The sequence below is a fragment of the Martes martes genome (genome assembly GCF_963455335.1).
Source record: "Martes martes genome assembly, chromosome: 3".
Taxonomy (NCBI): domain Eukaryota; kingdom Metazoa; phylum Chordata; class Mammalia; order Carnivora; family Mustelidae; genus Martes; species Martes martes.
The window spans coordinates 61,830,356-61,850,951 of NC_137890.1; the positions used below are offsets into that span (position 1 = coordinate 61,830,356).

At 41.0% G+C, this 20,596-nt stretch overlaps 1 protein-coding gene across 3 annotated transcripts; it reads right to left on the reverse strand.

Annotated features, from left to right (window-relative positions):
• Nucleotides 1-485: 485 nt before the first annotated feature.
• On the reverse strand, nt 486-20,142 carry NEK3 (NIMA related kinase 3). Of its 3 annotated transcripts, none has more exons than XM_080799238.1 (15): nt 19,970-20,142; nt 17,915-18,008; nt 17,730-17,827; nt 16,174-16,257; nt 15,327-15,394; nt 15,151-15,237; nt 13,236-13,290; nt 9,645-9,845; nt 9,148-9,220; nt 6,983-7,029; nt 4,072-4,171; nt 3,404-3,547; nt 2,772-2,906; nt 1,464-1,590; nt 486-1,064 (listed from the first exon to the last, which is right to left on the reverse strand). In XM_080799238.1, exons 1-15 carry the CDS (start codon nt 20,084-20,086, stop codon nt 980-982), a joined length of 1,515 nt encoding a protein of 504 aa, XP_080655364.1. In that variant the 5' UTR covers nt 20,087-20,142; the 3' UTR covers nt 486-979. The 3 variants fall into 3 exon arrangements, with proteins under 3 accessions (XP_080655364.1, XP_080655363.1, XP_080655365.1); XM_080799237.1 differs by having other exon boundaries at nt 6,983-7,032; nt 19,970-20,109; XM_080799239.1 differs by lacking the exon at nt 19,970-20,142 and having other exon boundaries at nt 6,983-7,032; nt 17,730-17,847; nt 17,915-17,998.
• Between the last annotated feature and the right edge of the window lie 454 nt (nt 20,143-20,596).

Below are 20,596 nucleotides of genomic sequence, written 5' to 3' on the forward strand. Positions count from 1 at the left end.
TATTAACCATCCTGCCATAGACTCAGCTACTTCCCCTGGTTCTTCACTCGAGCACCATTCCTCATACTGGCTTAGGTTTCTGCTGTCTGCACACTTGCCTCCGCGAGATCTTCGGGGAGTAGCCTCTTTCTTCTGGAGTACAATGTGTCACCTCACGACAGCATCCCAGTATGGAATGACAGGACCCAGAACATGTGTGTCAGGGTGAGCCACACAAGTTGGCATCCCATTAGTTCCACAGCACTCTCTAGTTTCCAATACTTCCCACCTTTGGCCTATTTCTTTCTCCTGCATAAGACTGCCAACTTCTGACAGGATCCGTAGTGCCCCTCCCCACCTTCCCACGGCTGATGCTCTGACCTGGGCCCTTCTGTGCATCCTGAGAGGGGCTGTATTTAAGGATGGCGGGTCACTGGTGAAGATCATTGAAGATCATGGATCACCACCCAGAAATAGGTCTTATTGGAAAACTGCACAACATTTTTATATTCCAATTAAATTTATTTAGATCCTCAAGCCTTTCAGAAATGTAAAAAGAGTTACATAGCAATTAAGCACCAATCGTAACAGTGCAGAAATAACGTGAAGGGCTGCTGCCATGGTCTTTGGTCAGCATCCCTGTGAGGAAGGCATTATCACCCTCGTTTTAGAGTCAGGGAAATTGGGGCTCAAAGAGCTTCAATAATTTCCCACAATCACACAAACTGGAAGTGGTAGCCTCCGATTTCTTCTCTGACTGAAAGCCTGAAGTTCAGAGCCATTCTTCTACGCCTTCTCCTTTCAGTTCAACAACTCAAGAGAGTTACAAGTTTTTTAAGCCTTGTGGTACTAATCAGGAACAATTTTAAATATTCATAGTTTCCCCTTCTTCGTTCTGTGTCCAAGGAAAACTATAAATACCGTGAGCTGATATTATCCCAACATTAATTCCTCACTTTCAACATCTACTCGATGTGACTACGGAGCACTTCCTTGGGCATCACCCATCCGAAGCTTCTTGCCAGCCAGCTCGCCGCTTCAGTTCTGACACCCAGTCAGGCCTGTCGTCATCCTCCTCAAAATCCCTGTGAAGAAACCATTTTGATACTAAGCCTCCATAGCAGGGGCACAGTAAGTATTTTTAGGTGGCTCAAAGCAGAACACTACCATCACAATATTTACATTTTTGAGCAACTGACCAGAGGAAAAAAACTGTTAGCTCTTCCAAAGGAGCACGTCTTTCATGTTTCTATAACATTTGCCAATAAAACCCAATATATTAAAAAACAGTAAGTCCAAGCTGAACAGTTAGGCTCAGGAATTCCGTAATAATACCGTAATGCATTACTCATCCCAGACAAAAGATCAAGATATGAATATTCATTTGTGATGTTGAGTAATATAACCAGCTCCGGCTAAACCTGAAATTAAGGTCTGATTTTCACACACAACGACTAGCACCATGTACGTATATCCCAACATACGTGTCCTCTGCATCCAGTCCAGGTTCCAGCCTCTCTGGGTCCAAAATGACAGAATCGTGACCACCATCCACACTGTCTGATGCTTCGGTTTCTTCAGACAGGGGGCCCTTCAAGAATTCTTCTGAACCTTCAGAGGAAAATTATGCCAATTTTAACAGTAGTTGCATAATTAGTGAATGTTGGACTAAAATCCTCTAAAAGCTAGCTGGCTCACTGAGGACAATGCTATATTTCTTTTGTAGTGCCTCCCCCATTACACAGCCTGACTTCTGGCATCAAACAGGCCCATGAAGCATCAGGATGGGTATAAAATTTAAAAACAGTACTTTCTTCAAAAGAAAAAATTTAGAAGATTATAATTAAAACCTTCAAATATAAGAAACTATATTAAAGTTATCTTTGGATCGTCATCTTCCAATTGTTTTTCCTCTGAGCTCTCCACCCCCAACTTTTCCCCATGATGGGGAATAAAAAATTAGGGAATGGAGACCACATGCATGCATGCTTTCAAAGAATTTTCTAGATGGCAACTGTTTTCAGATTTTTGCTCACACAATAACCTAACATAAAAATGTGAGCTAAATCTTTATAAAACCCTTTCATACTAGAGCTATGACATAGGTTTTGAACAGTGAACAGGGACCAGAAACAAAATCCAGGACCTACAATTGCTACAACAAAATTCACAACTGTTAACCTTCCTCAACACCATTCCTCTATGCACCCATTTCCGCCGGGGCTCCTATGACCATTTGCACGCAGCTTTATCAGAAAACACCTCTAAAAATTCATCTATATCACTCTAAAACTCTCTCCTTGAGGGCTGGTCTCCCACCAAACTCACCCAGGGAAGGAACTGTGTTTTATTTTTTTATTTTTTTTTAAGTCTTAACCCAGCATATTTAGCACTCAATAAATACTGACCAAATAAACAAAGACGACTAAATCTGTTACAATAAACAGGGTCAAGACTTGCCACAGCATTACACGCTCTACTTGGCATAATTTGTCTTAGCTCTTGAGTTAGCAAGATGGCTTAGTAATTGAATTATCAGGGTGCCTGGGGGGCTCAGTCATTAAGCGTCTGCCTTCGGCTCCAGTCATGATCCCAGGGTCCTGGGATCAAGCCCCACATCAGGCTCTCTGCTCAGTGGGAAGCCTGCTTCTCCCTCTCCCTCGGCCCCTCCCCCCTGCTCATGAACTCTCTCACTCTCTCTCAAGTAAATAAAATCTTTAATAAACAAATAAATAAATAAATATTTTAAAAAATCAAAGCGTTTCCATAGGTACATGATAGACTTGAGTCACCTGGTCTATATATTGTGTATGTTTGAAAGGCCAAGCTGAGATCCGCATTCTTAAGGATGTTCATCAGAGTTTCTGGAGTCTCTTTGAGCCACTGCTTACGGGTGTTATTTTCACTGTACTTTATTACAGAACCACCTAGTTGTGAAAAGGTGACAGTTAGGGGCACGTAAAAAAGATTCTCAGCATATATCTTCCAGACCATATTTTAAGCAAAGGTAATTATATCTGACTTGCTACTCAAATCTATTTCACTCACCTACATGGGCCCTGCTCTGATAATGTGACACCAAATATCTTCTACAGAGTGACATTAAAAACAACAACAAGAACAATCTCCGGCCCATTAAACAACCATTAGAAAATGTTCTGTAGTGGGTCCCTGGGTGACTAACGTGGTTAAGTATCAGACCCTTGATTTCGGCTCAGATCATGATCTCAGGGCTGTGGGATCAACCCCCCACGTCAGGCTGCACACTGGGAGTGGAGCCTGCTTAGGACTCTCTCTGGCTCCCACTCCCTCTGCCCCTCCCCCCACTCACACTTGCTCTCTCATCAGTCAATCAATCAATCAATCACCTAAAGAAGAAGAAAGAAAATGTTCGATAGTAACAGCATTCAATCTGACTACTAACCTCTCTCATCCCCGGCTGCTAAGCTGGAGGAGAGTATGGCTGCAGTTTCCAGAGCCGTGAGAGCTGTGTTGGGGACATTTTTCTCCCACTGTCTCCTGACGGGACTTGGTGAATTGGGTTTCCTCAGATGGACTGATTTATTATCTGATTTTAAAATGTAAAAAAGTATCGCTAAGCATATTACTTATCATCTATATGCACACATATACTCGAACAACTACAGAGAAAGTAATCTTTCTTTTCTCTTCCAAACTCACGTCTACTCACAATGTTTTTCGAGTCTAAGCAGTAAAGGGGATGAGAAAAAGAAACCTCCAAATGAAAAGGTAAAGCTAATCATTAAATTGAATTTTTAAAAATACGTATATATTTATATATTATACAATGTCTAAGAATGAAGCCCCAAGAGGCTGTATATTTCTGTACCTGGTTTCTATGACAGGTAGTACAACAAATACTATCTTTTCCTACAGGCTCTTATTAATAACACTATTCTCTTCTTTTTTAAGAGTAATAAAGGATTCCTGTACCATTAAATAAATCACTAGATAAGCAAACAAAAATCTTCCCATGTTTATGATACCTATAACCTAGTAAGATGAAAATTAGTATTTCTTCCATATCCCCTAGTTCCTCACTTATACAACATTAAAATTTGAATAACTTACCTTTCTCTTTATTTAATGTCCCCAGTGCACTTTCAACTGAATTTTTATTAATGTTTTCTAAATCAGTGTGGCTATACTTTCTATCTTGTTCTTCTCCTGGCTTTAAAAGGGATTAAAAATACAGATTAAAAAAGCTTGAAATGCTACAAACAAGGAAAAGTATGCAAAGTCAGCTATCTTAATTTTAAATAAAGATTAATGAATTAAAAAACATAACCACAGAATCCCATACATTACTATATGTTATATGCCATACATATTTATATGTAAGTTAAAAACCATATATATACATACATATATGTATATTAAAGTCATCTATATTTCTAATCATTATATTTCTTTTAAAGATAGAGTGAGGGGCAGAGGGAAAGACAGAGTCCCAAGCAGGCTCTGTGCTGACGCAGAGCATGACACAAGGCTCGATCTCACGACTCTTGAGATCATGAGCTGAGCTGAAATCAAAGGTCAGACACTTAACCGACTGAGCCACCCAGGGACCCCCATATTACTAGTCATTAATATCAACCATTGCAAATACGAAGAGGATATATAAAACAACAGGTATTTGAGAGGGCTTTATAGAAGCAATGAGTAATGAAAAATTTCAATATGGTTTGCTGTACTGGGCTTTTTATGCTGGAATATCAAAATGAGGTATTTTATGAAGTTGCTATATATGGTCAAAATGTTCCCACTTCACCTGAGTGCTCAGTCAGTTGAACATCTTGAGCTCTTGATTTCGGCTCAGGCCATGATCTCAGGGTTGTGAGATCGAGCCCCGTGTAGGGCTCCACAATTGGCAGGGAGTCTGCTTGAGATTCTCCCTCTCCCTCCTCTCCCTCTGCCCCTCTCACTCTCTCCCTCCCTCCCTCTAAAAATAAATAAATAAAATCTTTAAAATGTTCCCACTTAATTTGGTATTTTTCCAAATTATCTAAGCTCCTGATTTCTTGAAATAGAGTAACACACTGTCTAGACGCCACTAAATCTGCATATATTTTGAGAAGGAATAGGAATACATCTCCTATTCCTCGACAGTTTCCAGCATGCGGGTTCTCAATGACTTGTTGAATGAGTAAACAAACAGTGGACTGTAGCTGGGACTTTGTTCTTATTTCTATCGGTGGTTCTCAAACTTCTCTCCCCACCCGGCGAAGGGCCCACCCCAGACAAAGAAGTCAGAATCTTGGCGGGTAGTGGTGATGAGCAGTTTTTAAAAGCCCCGAGGGGATTCCGATGTTCCATCCCCAGTGACAGTCACTGCTCTACACACAGCAGCCTCAGACAGCGCTCCTGGTGCGGTGCCACTCGGCTCTGCCCTCATGCCATCACACCTTGCCGGCTTGCCTGCGACCTTCTCCCCCTCAGCTCTTCCCTTCTCTGACTTACTTTCCAGCTCTCTCTTCGTTCTGCTTACATTTTGCTTCTCTTTTCATTTTGTGAGAACACATGGATGTGTCCACTGTAGATGGTATTAAAATGACAGTGGTGGCCATCTGGGACAGGAGTCAGGATTATCTGCAAAGGACCCTCAGGAAACTTTCTCAGGGGTGGGGGGTGCTTGGGATTTCTAGATCTTGATTATGGTGGTGGTTATATGACACTATAAAATTTTCAAAATTCATCAGACTCTACACTAATGGGTAAATTTTATTGCATATAAATTATGCCTCAACAAAGTTGGGGGAAAAAAAGATATTCTCACAAGAATAAAAAAAAAAAAGTACAGGGGCAGGATCTATTCCATTTGTAGCAACATAATGGTGGGATGCTGTTATTTATTTACAGCCAAATCTCCATTCGAAAAAAATTTGACAAGCTTAATTACTAGTACATTCCATAAATAGAACGATTTGTTGTTAGTACAACATTTTTTTCTTTTTGGAATTAAAAGGTTGGTGAAGAAAGAAAAACAAATCCTGAGTAGGGCATGATTTACTAAGTTGGGTCTGGCAGCACTCAGAAGTGGATCCGCTGTTCTCCTCAGGACGTTACTGCAGCTCTCGTGTCAAAGAGCTCACAGCTGCCCAGGGCAAAGCAAGACAAACAGGACCTTGCATGCCAGGCTGAAAAATGTCAGCTTGGTTTGCCAGGTAATGGGAAGGCACTAAAAGTTCCTGAATAAAAAAATGTCAAGATCAAAATACAGATCTAAGTATTCTTTAGGCATAGAAAGAATAAAAATAGTCTGATAATGGGCTATGCCATGGATGAACCTTAAAAATACGATGCCAAGCAAAATCAGAACAGAGCAAAGCAAAACAAAAGCAAATAAACAAAAACCCTATGCTAAGCAAAAGAAGCCAGACACAAAAAGACACCTGTTGCATGATTCCACTCCTGTGAAATCTCTGGAATGGGCACACAGCAGAGACAGAAGGTGGGCTGGAAGTCACCAGGAGCTTGGAGTGGCAGTGCAGGTCAGGGAGGAACGGGGAGCTGTTATACAGAGGGCAGAGTTTCTGTAACAGGGTAATCAGAAAGTACTAGAAACAGTGGTGATGGTTACCCAACGCTGTGAATGTGATTAATTCTGCTGAATCCTATGTGTAAAAACGGCTAGAATGGGAAATTCTGCGTTATGTATGGTTTACCACAATGACAAACAAACTAAAAGCCAGGCCAAAACAAGATGTTCATGACTGAAAGCAGAACAGAGTTCTCTCACATCTATATTGACACCAGTGGTCACCGATAATTAAAAACCACAAAACGAGGCATGTGAACCAAATGCTCGGTGATCTCCAGTGGCTCAGCTGACAGTACGGGGGACAGCCACCAATTACGTCACATGCCAAAGGCAAAAAACTGCTGGCCGGGAGGGAGTAGGTCCCAGTCTTACCAACATCTCAGAGCCCCGGATGGTACCCAGGAGACGGGTGTTTCATAAACGTAATTTTCAAGCTCTTACCATCGTGGCTGCCTCATCTTCCAAAGCTATCTTGCCTCTGCTGGGGTCTGCTTAAAAAGAAGAGAGAAGGTAGGAAGAGAAAGCACACAGAAGATCACGTGATTAAGCTTCTCAGGTGATCTTCAGAAAGTCTGAAAGGCAAATGAAGACAAACGAAGTTTTTGAACTCCATGAGCCAAAGTCTTAGCCTGAATAGTGGTATCAAGCTTCAACCACACAGTAATTTAAAAAGAGGTTGTTCCTGCTGTTTTATTCCTAATGCTAACATCTGAAAGGTAAGGCATCGCGATTCACCTCTGCCAGCCCATTTAGGCTCTAGAAGGTGAGATCCTCCGCATCCCGGGGAGGTCACCATCACCTCCAGCTCAGGACAGCAAGGGAGTCTCTGCTTTCCCCAACAGCAACGAGGGCCCGTGGAACAGGAAGGAGCTGCTTGTTCCCTCCCGAGGCACCAGCGGCGGTGGCAGTCAGCAAGAACTTGGGCATCCGATCGCTTTGGAGAGGGGCTGATTTGCCCTGACAGAGCCCGGCCGCCCATGTTCCTCATTCATTCAACATTGTAAAAAATGGCTACTGAGCATCTGTGATGAAAGGTGCTGAGGCTACAATGGGGAGTGAATGAGACGCAGCCCCTGCCATCACGGGGAGCGTTCACTGCCCTGGTGGCGCTGTCTACTGGCAGGGTGGAGATGCCACCGGACACACGGTCTCCCATGGTGGCCCTTCTGCACTGGTTTATTGCTCTCATTTAGGAATAGTAAGACTACACTTGGCCAAGCTATCTTGAAACGTTTCTTAGACTGGCTTTTATTGTTGTTGTTGCCCAGCATTTTAAAACAAATTTCCCCCTACCCTGGGAAGGGGAAAAAAGCTACAAAATAGTACCTAAGGTGAAATGAACACTAAAGCAAACTATGGAAACAAAGGTAACTGGCTACCCCTTGAGGAATGGAGAAAAGGTTGAATTACAAGACTGTAGGGTTTGCATTACTAGAAGGATATACATTCCTACAAAAATAACATTTAAAATTGAACTGTCAGGTGGGGCATCTGGGTGATTCACTGGGTTAAACCTCTGCCTTCGGCTCAGGTCATGATCCCAGGGTCCTGGAATTGAGCCCCGCATCGGGCTCTCTGCTCAGCAGGGAGCCTGCTTCCTCCTCTCTCTCTGCCTGGCTCTCTGCCTACTTGTGATCTCTGTCTGTCAAATAAATAAATTAAATATTTTATTTATTTATTTAATCTCTCTCTCTCTGTCAAATAAATAAAATCTTTTTAAATTAAATTTAATTTATTTATCTGTCAAATAAATAAAATAAAATCTTTTTTTATTTTATTTATTTGACAGAGATCACAAGTAGGCAGAGAGGCAGGCAGAGAGAGAGGGGGAAGCAGGCCCCCTGCTGAGCAGAGAGCCCAATGCAGGGCTCGATCCCAGCACCCTGAGATCATGACCTGAGCTGAAGGCAGAGGTTTAACCCACTGAGCCACCCAGGTGCCCCTCCATCTGCAGTCTTAACAGCCCTTTGCCATGGAAACTAACATCCACAATTCCCAAGGAGAAGGATGTGCCCATCGCTGCAGGAGCTACTCACTCTTCCGCCCTCCACACTTGGTCCCAAGGTCCCACAGCTAGTAAGGGGAGTGCTGAGGGAGAGAGAAAAGCAGGCTCCCCACTGAGCAGGGAGCCTGATGTGGGACTTGATCCCAGGACCCTGGGACCATGACCTGAGCTGAAGGAAGACGCTTAACTGACTGAGCCACCCAGGCGTCCCACGGCTCTGTTTTTTAAAATTTTGTTTACCAGATGGTTCTTTGGACACTTGGGGATAATTTCCTATAAAAGTAACATTGTATTTTCATGGTTAGATTCCTAGGCCAGGCCACAGAAACCTTCTACCTGACCGAAGGGAACATGGTAGTAATAATGAAACGAAGAACAATCTTTACAACATTAAAATCTCCAAACTAGGCTTTTTGATCCCTAGAAAATTAAAAGCATAGAAGTCAGTACAGAATTACATCTGAAATAGCAATAAAAAAATTTTAATTTCAGGAGATCTCTGAAATTGCCTCTAGTAACTTGAAAATTATATTTTTTCTTTTTTGTTAAACTATATTTTAAAAGAAAATGGAACAAAAGGCAAGCTTTCTAAAATTCTTACCTTTTTTCCTTGGTGTACTATGCTTACAATTTTTGGTTTCTTCTAATACCTGATCACCATATTCTGTGATGATCTGAAAATTTCAAGTAAAAAACTTAAATATGTGAGGTATACTTTTCTTTAGACACTGCCATAATATCATTTAATTATCAACATTCTTCCCTACAATCATATTCTCCACAAACATATTCCCCATAATCATAAATATATGATTTACGGCATCTAAAATGCCATTTAGAAAATGCCTATAATTTAGACACATATGCAGATATTGCTACAGGTCTAGAAAAAGACCAGAAAACTTATGTAAACTCACCCTATGAGGATTCTCAGGGAACGGTATTGTGGAAGGGAGAGGAGGAGGAAAAGGAAGTTTTTACTTTTTGTACACTCTTCTGCATTATTTGAATTTTTACAAGCATGTCCTACATGTTGTGTTAAAAGACAACGAACCATTTGACCGTACTTGAAACCCCCTCACAGTCGATCCACCATACCTCTGGGGGTAAGCACTTGCGGACAAGCCGGGCCAAAGAGCCTCTGGAGAGAAGTGTTGTAGCAGAAGGGCGATGTGAGGGATTCCTTTTAAACATCTGCTTGATCAGAAGCTGGAGTTCACAGGAGTACTGAGATGGCAGTGGGCTCAGGGACCCCTGACATATTTTGAGAATAAGACTTTTCCAGCTGTTTGCCTGAAACTAAAAAGTAAAACTGAACGTAAGAGCAGAGACAAGGCAGGAGTGGAAGAAATTACCAGCTCAACGAAATCCTTATTTAATCCTAATTTAATTTAATCCTAATTTAATTTTAATTTAATTTGATAAAAGTATCTGCCGCCTGGTCATTTTTCTTCCCAGAGGGATCCTTAAGGTACTATTTGAAATCTTATGGTGGGTTCAGAGGGAAGGTAAACATAAACAGGGCAAAACTTGCCCATCTAGAGGAAAATCTGAGCACTGATGCCGGCTTTGGGTACATTATCACTCATAATCAATGTGTGTACAAATACACATTGTTAACATATGTTAAAAATCAAGGTAATACATACATGTAGCTTTTTTTTAGTATATGTGCTGCCGAAGCGAGCACTACATGTAGCTTTTTTAAAAAAGATTTTATTTATTTGAAAGACAGGGCAAGACAGAGAGCACAGGAGCAGCGGGAGGGGCAGAGGCAGAGGGAGAAGCAGGCTCCCCTGCTGAGCAGGGAGCCCAATGTGGGGTTGGATCCCAGGACCCTAGGATCATGGCCTGTGCCGAAGGCAGAGGCTTCACCCACTAAGCCACCCAGGAGCCCCACATACATGTAGCTTAAGAAGTCAATGGTCCTAACAGGCTTATAGTAAGTGTAACATCCCTTTGCTTCATTCCTCCCCAGAACCTCCTAAGCCTGCCGCCTCGTGATATGCACGCCAGACTATTCCAGCTTTAAAAGTGTACTGCCAAATCCCTTTTACCTTTCATATCATCAAAGTAGCTATTAAAATTTGACAAGCAATAGAATGGGAATCAGAATGACATGCCAGAATAACATTTTAAAAAAATCTTCACTGTAGAATAAACTTTGAAATTAACACTAGATGTTAGTTAGTCTTGGTGATACTTAATGTAAGAACATGTTGGCATTCTGCCTTGAAAATGTACCTGATTAGTAAAATATGTAAGTGAAGATACGAAAAAAGAAAAAAAATCAACAGATAACAAGGGAAAAATTCAGGTAGTGAAAAATGAGACTAAATCTGCTCTGTCTCCAGCTTTTGAACCATTATACCAGGTTTCTGCATTTCCTAAAGGTTTGAGAACTACTTTTGCCTCAAAGCAGATGAGAGAACAGATTGTGTGCCAAATATCAGGGCACCATACTCCTTAATTCTTATTCTTGCTAGAAGGAATAAGAACATGTATATGAAAGTTCACACCCACACACACAAAAGACAGAATCAGGGGAATAAAGAATACAATCATAAATAAAATACTGGTATTTTTAAAATAATCCTTTTTATATAAAACAGTGGCTGTCCACTTGGGCCGCACATTAGAATCACCTGCTGTAAAGATTTATTTGTTTATTTATTTGTTTGAGAGAGGGAGAGAGAGAGAGACAGAGCAGATGTGAGCAGGGGGAGAGGAAGCGAACCTCCAGCAGACCCCTAGCTGACCTGGGAGACCCACGCACAGCTCCGTCTCATGACCCTTAGATCATGACCTGCGCTGAAACCAAGAGTCAGGCCCTCAACCAACTGAGCCACCCAGGCGCCCCTAGAATCACCTGTTCTATAAAACACTACTGTCCAGGACACCCTCAGGGGTTTCCATTTAATTACTATAGTTAATTACTATAGTTTGGGCCCAGGTATTGCCATTTTGTAGTCTCCCAAGCTGTTCTAACAATGCAGCAGGCGTTATAAACCACGCACACTGGAGGAAGACAGCACGTGGTTTCAGTGTGAGGGGCTTTCTTAATGGTGGCGAAGGCTGTTCCTCCATCATTCACTCTCATACCTCTCAGGCACATCTGTAAAGATGCTTGCCGGGGGTGGGTGGGGATGGGTGAAATAGGCAGAGGGGAGTGAGAGGTACGGACTGCCAGGCATAAAATAATTAAGTTTCGGGGATGAAAAGTACAGCACAGGCAATACAGCCAATAATATCGTAGTAACTTCATATGGTGACAGATGGTGACTCTGGGTACGGTGAGCAATACTGTAATATATTTACAAGTGTTGGATCACTATGTTGTGCACCTGAAACTAACATGATACTCTATGTCAACCGTATCTCAATTAAAATTTAAAAAATAAAAAATGAAAAAATGCTTGGTTAGAGTTAAGTTTCAATCTGTGCCCAAAGGACAGCATTTATTTCTATGAAAAGCTAAGACTTAACAGAGAAAAGTGCTCTGATTGTTAGTTCTGTGTAATAGTAACTGCTAAATAAGCCGGCCAAGTTATTTAGCCTCTTTTTTTGTTAAATTATGTTTTAAAATATCTTGAAAAAATGAATATAAAGATAATTTTTTCACAATAGCCAAAAGGAGAAAATAACCCAAATGTCCAACAACAGATGAACGGATACACAAAATAAGATATAAACATACATAATGGAATATCATTCAATCACAGAAAGGAATGAAACTGTGACCCATGTTACAACATTACACTACATGAAACAAGCCAGACACAAAGGGAAAAGTACTGTGTAATTCCACTTATCGGAAATATCTAGAATACACACGTTCTTGGAGACAGAAAGTGGATTAGAGGTTACCAGGGGCTGGTGGGGAGGGCTGGGGATGGGAAGTTACTGTTTAATGGGTACAGAGTTTCTGTTTAGGAGCAGGGGAAAGTTTGGCTAATAGGTACTAGAGATGATTACACAATACTGCAAAGTAATCAATGCCACACAAAATGGTTAAAATGGCTAATTTCATGATATAGATGTATTTTACCAACATAAAAAACTTGAGAACAGTGAAAAAAAGAAAGGACGGGTGGAGGAGGGGACGGAAGGAAAAACGGAAGGAAGGCAGGCAAGCTAAATATAAAACTACAGAAACTAAATAATGAAAATTTCCTATTAGTATATGCTACCAAAGGGACTCAAGGCAAAGGTGATAACCAAGGAAAGAGGTATGAATTCATCTGTCAGAAAGAAGAGGAGGGTCAGTCATGGATCTTCCAGACCAGGAAGGTATTTTAATACTGAAACACAAAGCAAGCCACTCCATATCGTTTACCCAGAGTTTTATGCAGGGTAATTACCAACAGGGGCAACGGACATGGGGGCAAGGCCGGCAGGGAATGCAGGTCACTATGCAACTATTCTCTGCCCTGTTCTCTATAGGGCAACTATCTGGACCTTGACCCTCAGCTTCCCTGGAGCGAGGGGCACGGTGGTGAGGTCACAAGGGAGTTATCCCTTGTGGTACCACTTGTGGGCCAAGATGGCAGGCCAAAGATGGAGTCAATGCTGTCAGCACTCCTACAGAGCCCGAGGGAAGCACACAGCCAAGTGGAACCTGGCACAATACTAAGGACTTAGCCAGGTATGACAAGAGGCTGCCTTTTCCAATTTACACACCATACTTACTGGATGCTTAAGGGTACAGAGCTCATAGAGAATGCATCCCAAGGACCAGATGTCACTGGAAGCATAAAGAAGCAATGGAATGACAAACGGGTTATGCGTGATTATATGAAATACAAAAGAAAAGAAAAATGAAAAATTATCTTCAATAAGAATAAATATCACAAGTAATTCCTAGTTATTAAAATACAATACATGGTAAGTTTGGTCTAATACTTAGATACTTATTCACAGTAATGTTCGCAGTAAAACTCTCTGCTCCCGAGCCCCTACCCTCCAAATCAAGGCTGTTCAGACATCATTTCAGTGGCATTTGGTACAGGAGGGAGTATTTGTGGACTCAGACTGGCATAGTTGGAAGGAGGGTTAGAAGTCACGCAGTGTAGCTTCTACCCAAACCATCTGTGCACAACCCCAGGCCTTTTGGCCACACCTCCTGATAAACAGCTCTTTACCTTGGGCACAGCCTGTTGGATGGCTCTAGGGAGAGTGGTCTTCTTTATCATAAGCCAAAATGTGTCTTCTGGAAACCCTCACCACCCCGTGTTAGCTCTACATTCCCAAACCAAGAGAATAAGACTACTCATTCTTCCCCCAAACAGTTCTTCATAAATCAGAAGAGTTCTATAGTTTGCCCCATACGCCCACCCTTCTTCATTCTGAGCATCCCCCTTTCCTCCATCCTTCTCACCACCTAGTTCCAAATATATCTGAATCTCTTGAAAAAAAGACTGTAGACACCAAAGACTTCATCCCCAAACATGTCAGCATGTACTCTCCCTCATAAACACAATACCATTGTCACATCCAAGAAATTTAACCTTAATTCAATTATATCACCAAATATTTGTCCAAAATCAAATCTCCCCAATTGGCCTAATAAGTTTCTTCATAGCTGCTCTGCCCCCAGTGCACTCAGTTTTACTCTTATAAGAAACTATTCAGTATTAATTACCAAATTCTTTCCAGAAATCAACTCGACAGAAGGTAACAAGAGCCTGTAGGTTTTCTACTTCTAGGAATTCATGCCAAGAATGTGTTACAAAATAATGACCTGTTTACTCACAACAGGTCTATTAATCACGACACTGATTATGATACTGAAAACTGGAAATATATCATTAGACCAACAACATTTGTGAAGAGCTTAAATATGTGGTGATATGAATATGATATAATAAAATAAAAAAAAGGAGGATACTAAGTTGTATATAGAATACATAAACTAGGTTTGGCAGGGGGAAGTGGATGGAAAAAACATCAAAATGTTATTATCAGCAGTGAAAAAGTAGGTGATGGCCATATCCTTTCTTGTATATCTCTATATTTCCGATATTCCTCTGTTCACCCATTCCATCAATGGGCATGTCATGACTTATATTCAGAAAAATATTCTGTTTTAAATCATAAGCTCTTAAGGCTATCTTCTTTTAATTAACTAACCTATCAGTCAAGTACTTATTATCCAGTCCTGCCAATATGAACTCATTGACATAATCCAGTAGTTCCCAAATTTTGCCCTACACTGGAATCATTTGGTGATGCTGGAAAATTACCGATGCACGCTTCCCACCCCCTGACATTCTGATGTAACTGGCAGAGCTGCAACCTGAGCTTTGGGACTTTTAAAAGTGAGAGCAGCAGAGTGTGAAAAGCAGTCATGCCATTCATACTATTATGTCATTCATACTGTTCCCTAGAAATGACTAGCCTTTCCTTCAGCATTTACATTTGGCTCCTTTCAGCTCTGATTAAAACAGTTGGAAAACTGTGACTTTCATCTAGAAGCCTGGGCATTTAGATTCCACATTGCTTTCAAATATATTTTTCAAAAACCAAACTTCCCTTGTCGGCTACAATGCCTGTCACCAAGTGGTCATGCTCAGGACTTAATGTATCAAGCAAGAACATTACTTACCTTTTATTGTTGTAAGGCACGTTCTCCCAAATTTCTGGGGGCACGTAATAGGGTGTTCCCACATATGTACAAGCAAACGCCATGGGACTAAAACCATAAGAAGGCAAAGCACAATTACAGTGCATTCCTGAATAAGGAATTGATTGCTGTCACTACTACAGAACAGATATACATACTTGGAGAGAAGACGGGCAGATCCAAAATCTCCCAGTTTTACTTTTCCATTTTGGGTGAGGAAGATGTTCTGCATTAAAAAAGAAGAGCTGAGATCATGTCTTGCATCATTCACCCGCAAGGCAGAGATCTCGGAGAAGCTGTCTATCAAAGCCTGCTGGTGATGGAGATTAAGGGCAGAGATGCTGACAGCTGAGTCCTGGAGCGGAACACGAAATAAGATACCCTCCTGACAGCTACACATTACCCTGCTTGGGAATTCAGGATCACTGCTTAGAAATCAAACGAGCAAGCTTAAGATTTTATCGGTAGATGGGTGCCTGGGTGGCTCAGTCGGTTAAGCATCTGCCTTCAGCTCTGGTCATGATCTCAGAGTCCTGGGATCAAGGCCTGCATTGGGCCTCCCTGCTCAGCGCGAAATCTGCTTCTCCCTCTACGCCTCCACCTGCTCCTGTGTGTGTGTGTGTGTGTGTGTGTGTGTGTGTGTGTGTGTTCTCTCTCTCTCTCTCTCTCAAATAAATAAAATCTTGTATCAGCAGAGCCTGATGGAGTGCCTGGGAACGTGTCGGGGGGACTCCATGGCGCAGGTCTTGACCATTTTCCATCTTAGAATGATAGTCTTAGCACTTGCTAAGAGAGCTTGGAACCTATTAACATATACTAGTAAAGAGATTAAATGATCTTTCTCAGGTAGTATCTTCCTTGGCTCGTATAAATATTAGGTTGACAAAAACTTCTAGGCTAAATAAAAATGTCCCAAAAGGAAACAGAAGAACTCAGAAAAAAGACGGAGTGAAATAGTCTTTGTTTCTGTTTTCGTGTTGAGGCCCCAAAAGGTATTTCACTTACCTTGGACTTGATATCTCTGTGTAACACACGTTTCTTGTGAATGTGATTTACTCCAAGGCACATTTGTGTGAACCAATTAAGTATCTGTAAGGAAAAGGCATGCAGTAACCGGTTCGTGTCAATCCCAAATCCCAAAGGATCATTTCCAGGCCTTAGCTGATCTGGATTTTCTGTAATATAAGTACAGAACCCTAAAAATTACATAGTTCAACTAAGATTCAACATTGCCTGGGAGAATTCAGAAAAACTGTGAATCCCATGTTCCATCATCTTACATATGATCTAAACAGCAATTTAGTTCAATAAAACTCCCACTATGGTTTTCTTGAATTCAACCAAATAAAAGTATTTCTTAAATATATATATAAAGGTAATTCACCACTAAGGAATGAGTATGCTACAACTTTTTGTAATCATTACATCAGATTTTCATTTGCCTTTTCAGAGTGTTCATTTATTAACATTAAAAGATTTCATTATATTGTCAACCATCCTGTGAGTCAGCATTTTCTTCTTACAAATCCTGAGTCAGTAGTACTCAGAATTTCTAAGTACTAAGGGAGCTTATAATTTTTTTTTTTTTTTTTTTTTTTTTTTTAATTTTTTATTTATTTTCAGCGTAACAGTATTCATTGTTTTTTCACCACACCCAGTGCTCCATGCAATCTGTGCCCTCCCTAATACCCACCACCTGGTTCCCCCACCCTCCCACCCCGCCCCTTCAAAACCCTCAGGTTGTTTTTCAGAGTCCATAGTCTCTCATGGTTCACCTCCCCTTCCAATTTCCCTCAACTCCCTTCTCCTCTCCATCTACCCTTGTCCTCTATATTATTTGATATTAAGGGAGCTTATAATTAAATGTCAAACTGATTTTTGTTTCTTTTTTGCTATGGAGATTCATTCATTTGAAGCCAAGGTTGACCTCCTTCTCTGGAATCCATATTTTTAACAACACAACTTCTAAATAAAAATATTTATACCAATACGCTTTCATAACATGTTACACCCTAAACCAGACAAAGACCCATTCATGGTGTTTATTTAACTATTTTCCTTAGTCAATTCATTCTAAAAATATTGAATACACAATTTTCCTTTAAAAAAGCAAGAAGTACTAGACATAAAGGAAAATGCTAAATTGTAAAAGGAAGAAGTGTGAGAATAGGTATTCCCATGAATAGGTATTCCCATGACCCAGGAATTTGGGCTTCATTCTTCTGATGATCTAGTAATGCCAAATAACTCTGTCTTCTACAATGTTAGTACCACAAAATTCAAAATTTGAAATATACAGGACAAAATGGAGCAATACAATTTTGAAACTCTTCTACACACAGAAGTTTTATTCCCTGATATTTTATAAACATATCTATTGAACTTGCTGGAAATATCTCTGGCAGCCACCTCCCACAAACAAACAGGAGCAACAATAGGGAAGTGAGTTGCTTCTAACAAGTGTGTCAGGTAATCACACGTATAATGCTTTTATGTGAACTTATACCCATTTGGGAGTTGCTTCTAAATCTTGAGAGAAATCGTGGAAGCCCCTCTCTTACCATATCTTCAGGAAACAACTTTCCTTTCTGATGCTTTATCTTCTGCATTAGGTCCCCTCCGTCACAATATTCCATCACAATATACAGGTGTCCCTCAGCTAGAACAAACAGAAGACTCCTGAGGAAAGCCTGGAGGCCATAAATCAAATTCCACAATGCATTTATTTGGGGGAATTCATATTTACCTTCAAATGATTCTTGAAAGGCAACAATATTGGGGTGCTTCATTTTGGCTAACAGAACAGCCTCCTTCCTAGAATTCTGTGTACCAGAGAGAGACTAGAAGAAGATTTTAAATAGCATAAATGGAATACTTCATTTTAAAATGGATAGCTTTACAACAATACGGTTGACCCTTGAACCACATGGGAGCTGGGGGTGGTGATCCGCCCCCCTGTGCAGTCAAAAATCCACTTGTGACTTTTGACTCCCCCAAAACCTAACCATTAATAGCCTTGTCAATTACCATAACCATTAATAGCCTTGTCAATTACATAGTCAATTAAAACACATGTTGTATGTTACATGTATTACATGCTATATTCTCACAATAAAGTAAGCTAGAGAAAAGAAAGTGTTACCAAGAAAATCACAAGGAAGAGAAAATACATTTACAGTACTGGATGGCATTTATCCAAAAAATCTACACATAAGTGGCCCCACGCAGCCCACATCTGTGTTGTTCAAGGGTCAAGTGTGGTTTGTAAACGTCAATGCCAGAGGCAGTTTTGAAGCAACACGCTGTGACCCAACTTATGTTTATCAAACTCTACGAGAAAACGTGGTGATTTTTCAACTGTGGCTATATTTTACATGCTAAAGTTGACCCTTATATCCTTCCAAGTATAGAATGTAAACCAGTTTTCACATCAGTCTCATTGTAACTGATGTGGAGAATTGGCATGCCATTAACCACAGCATATCCTTAAGAACTAGGGCTCTCATGTCTTACTGTCTGCATCATGTTTGCAGCTCACTGGCCCGGATGAGAAAGACTGATGTGTTAGTGCAGTAAGCATGGAAGAAGGTGATTTACAAAGCTGGTTTCCAAAACTGCTTATCCCTAACTTACTCTCTGAGGATGAAATCCTGAATGGCTTATCTTTCAATTAAGAAACTGCCATTGGAAAAAAAAAAAAAGAATTACAAAAAGATATTTTTAAAAGGGGCACCTGGGGGCACCTGGGTGGCTCAGTGGGTTAAAGCCTCTGCCTTCAGCTCAGGTCATGATCCCAGGGTCCTGGGATCGAGCCCCGCATTGGGCTCTCTGCTTGGCGGGGAGCCTGCTTCCCTCTCTCTCTCTCTGCCTGCCTCTCTGCCTACTTGTGATCTGTCAAATAAATAAATAAATAAATCTTTAAAAAAAAAAAAGTGGGGGGGGCGCCTGGGTGGCTCAGTAGGTTAAGCCTCCAACTCCTGATTTCAGCTCAAGTCATGATCTCAGGGTCATGAGATGGAGTCCCCTGTTGGCCTCTATGCTCAGCAGGGAGGCTGCTTGAGATTCTCTCTCTCACTTTCTCTTCAAAATAAACAAATCTCTAAAAAAAAAAAAAAAAAGCGCAAATTCACCAGCCCATCTGCACCTCCTCAACCAGATGCTCAGGGATGGGGCCCAGCAATCTGTGTTTTAACCTCCAAATGACTTTGAAGCCCACTCGAGAATCAGGGAAAGAGGTCAAGAACACAGTGGGGAAATAAATGCTTAGAATTCTGAGAATTGCATTAAAATGTATTTTTAGAAAATTGATCAAGACGTTATTAAACAACCTCAATAGCACAGATTCTTTCCTGCAACAACTATGATAAACAACGACCAGGTAGCACCTTCCTCACCTTCCAGGGAAATAAAACCCAAAACTGATCCACAAAATAGCTTCTCTGATATCAAAGGTTAGCATATTAGGTTTTTGCTCTTCATTGTATTTTTTATGCTCTATTTCCATTAATAGGGCACCTGAGCTGCTTCTGGCAAAGCTTCTTTCCCTCTTAGGTACGCAAAATTGGAAATTATTCATTGAGATAAACAGCAATCGCCACCTAGATTATTTTTTCTCCCTCTTTGTTAATTACAAAAATTACCTAAAATCCATATAAAATACATCAAGACCTTGTAAAGCTAATGAATAAACCCATTACATCTTTTGCACGAAAGAGCAATTCCATGTTAAATCTCAAGAACTAATTTTCCTGGGCAAATTGCATCTACATTTTCAACATGAGCTAATGGCTTCAGCAGTGACCTTGGGAAGCCTTATTTCCTTCATGGCAAACAGCTGATTACTGCTTTCTCGCTGAACCAAAAGGGCTCTGCCGAAGGAGCCCTCTCCGATCACTCTCAGGACCACATAGCCATCCATGCTGGGAACCCTCACAGCCTGGCTCCACTGACACGGTCACCACGACCTCTCTTGACCTGTATTCAAAAACGGAAACGTTGAAAATTAAATATATTTCCAAAGGCAGAATGAAGTCAAAGTAGCTCAAAATCACCATGGTAGGACAACAGCAGTTTATTCCTTTATTGGCTAAACAGGTAGGCCTTGGGCACCCATGCCAGGTTTTGTAATCCTGAATAAAAAATACATTTACAGACTGTACCGCATTTATCAAAATTGCTGGATATAAGTGGCCCTGTGCAGTTCAAACCTGCACTGTTCAAGGGACAGTGTGGTTTGTATACGTCGATGCTATAGCATCAGACTTTGACCTCTCATGGTCCCTGCTATCACGCATGTCCCAAAGCAGGCGGGACCTCAGACCTCAACAAATGTAGGGTGATAAGTCTCACAGAAAGAGTTAGGCTGGCGCATGGCAGAAATATCCAGACGAGTCAGGAAAATGATACTTTACTGAAACCTGAAGGATGA

Excerpts from the sequence above, each read along its gene's own strand:
- NEK3 (XM_080799237.1), bottom strand. The coding sequence starts at position 20,086 with ATGGATGGCTATGTGGTCCTGAGAGTGATCGGAGAGGGCTCCTTCGGC. Across the intron at positions 18,009-19,969 it reads AGGAAATAAGGCTTCCCAAG|TCTCTCTCTGGTACACAGAA; the intron begins GTCACTGCTGAA and ends ATCTTCTTCTAG. Across the intron at positions 13,291-15,150 it reads GTGCCTTACAACAATAAAAG|TGACATCTGGTCCTTGGGAT; the intron begins GTAAGTAATGTT and ends TTATGCTTCCAG.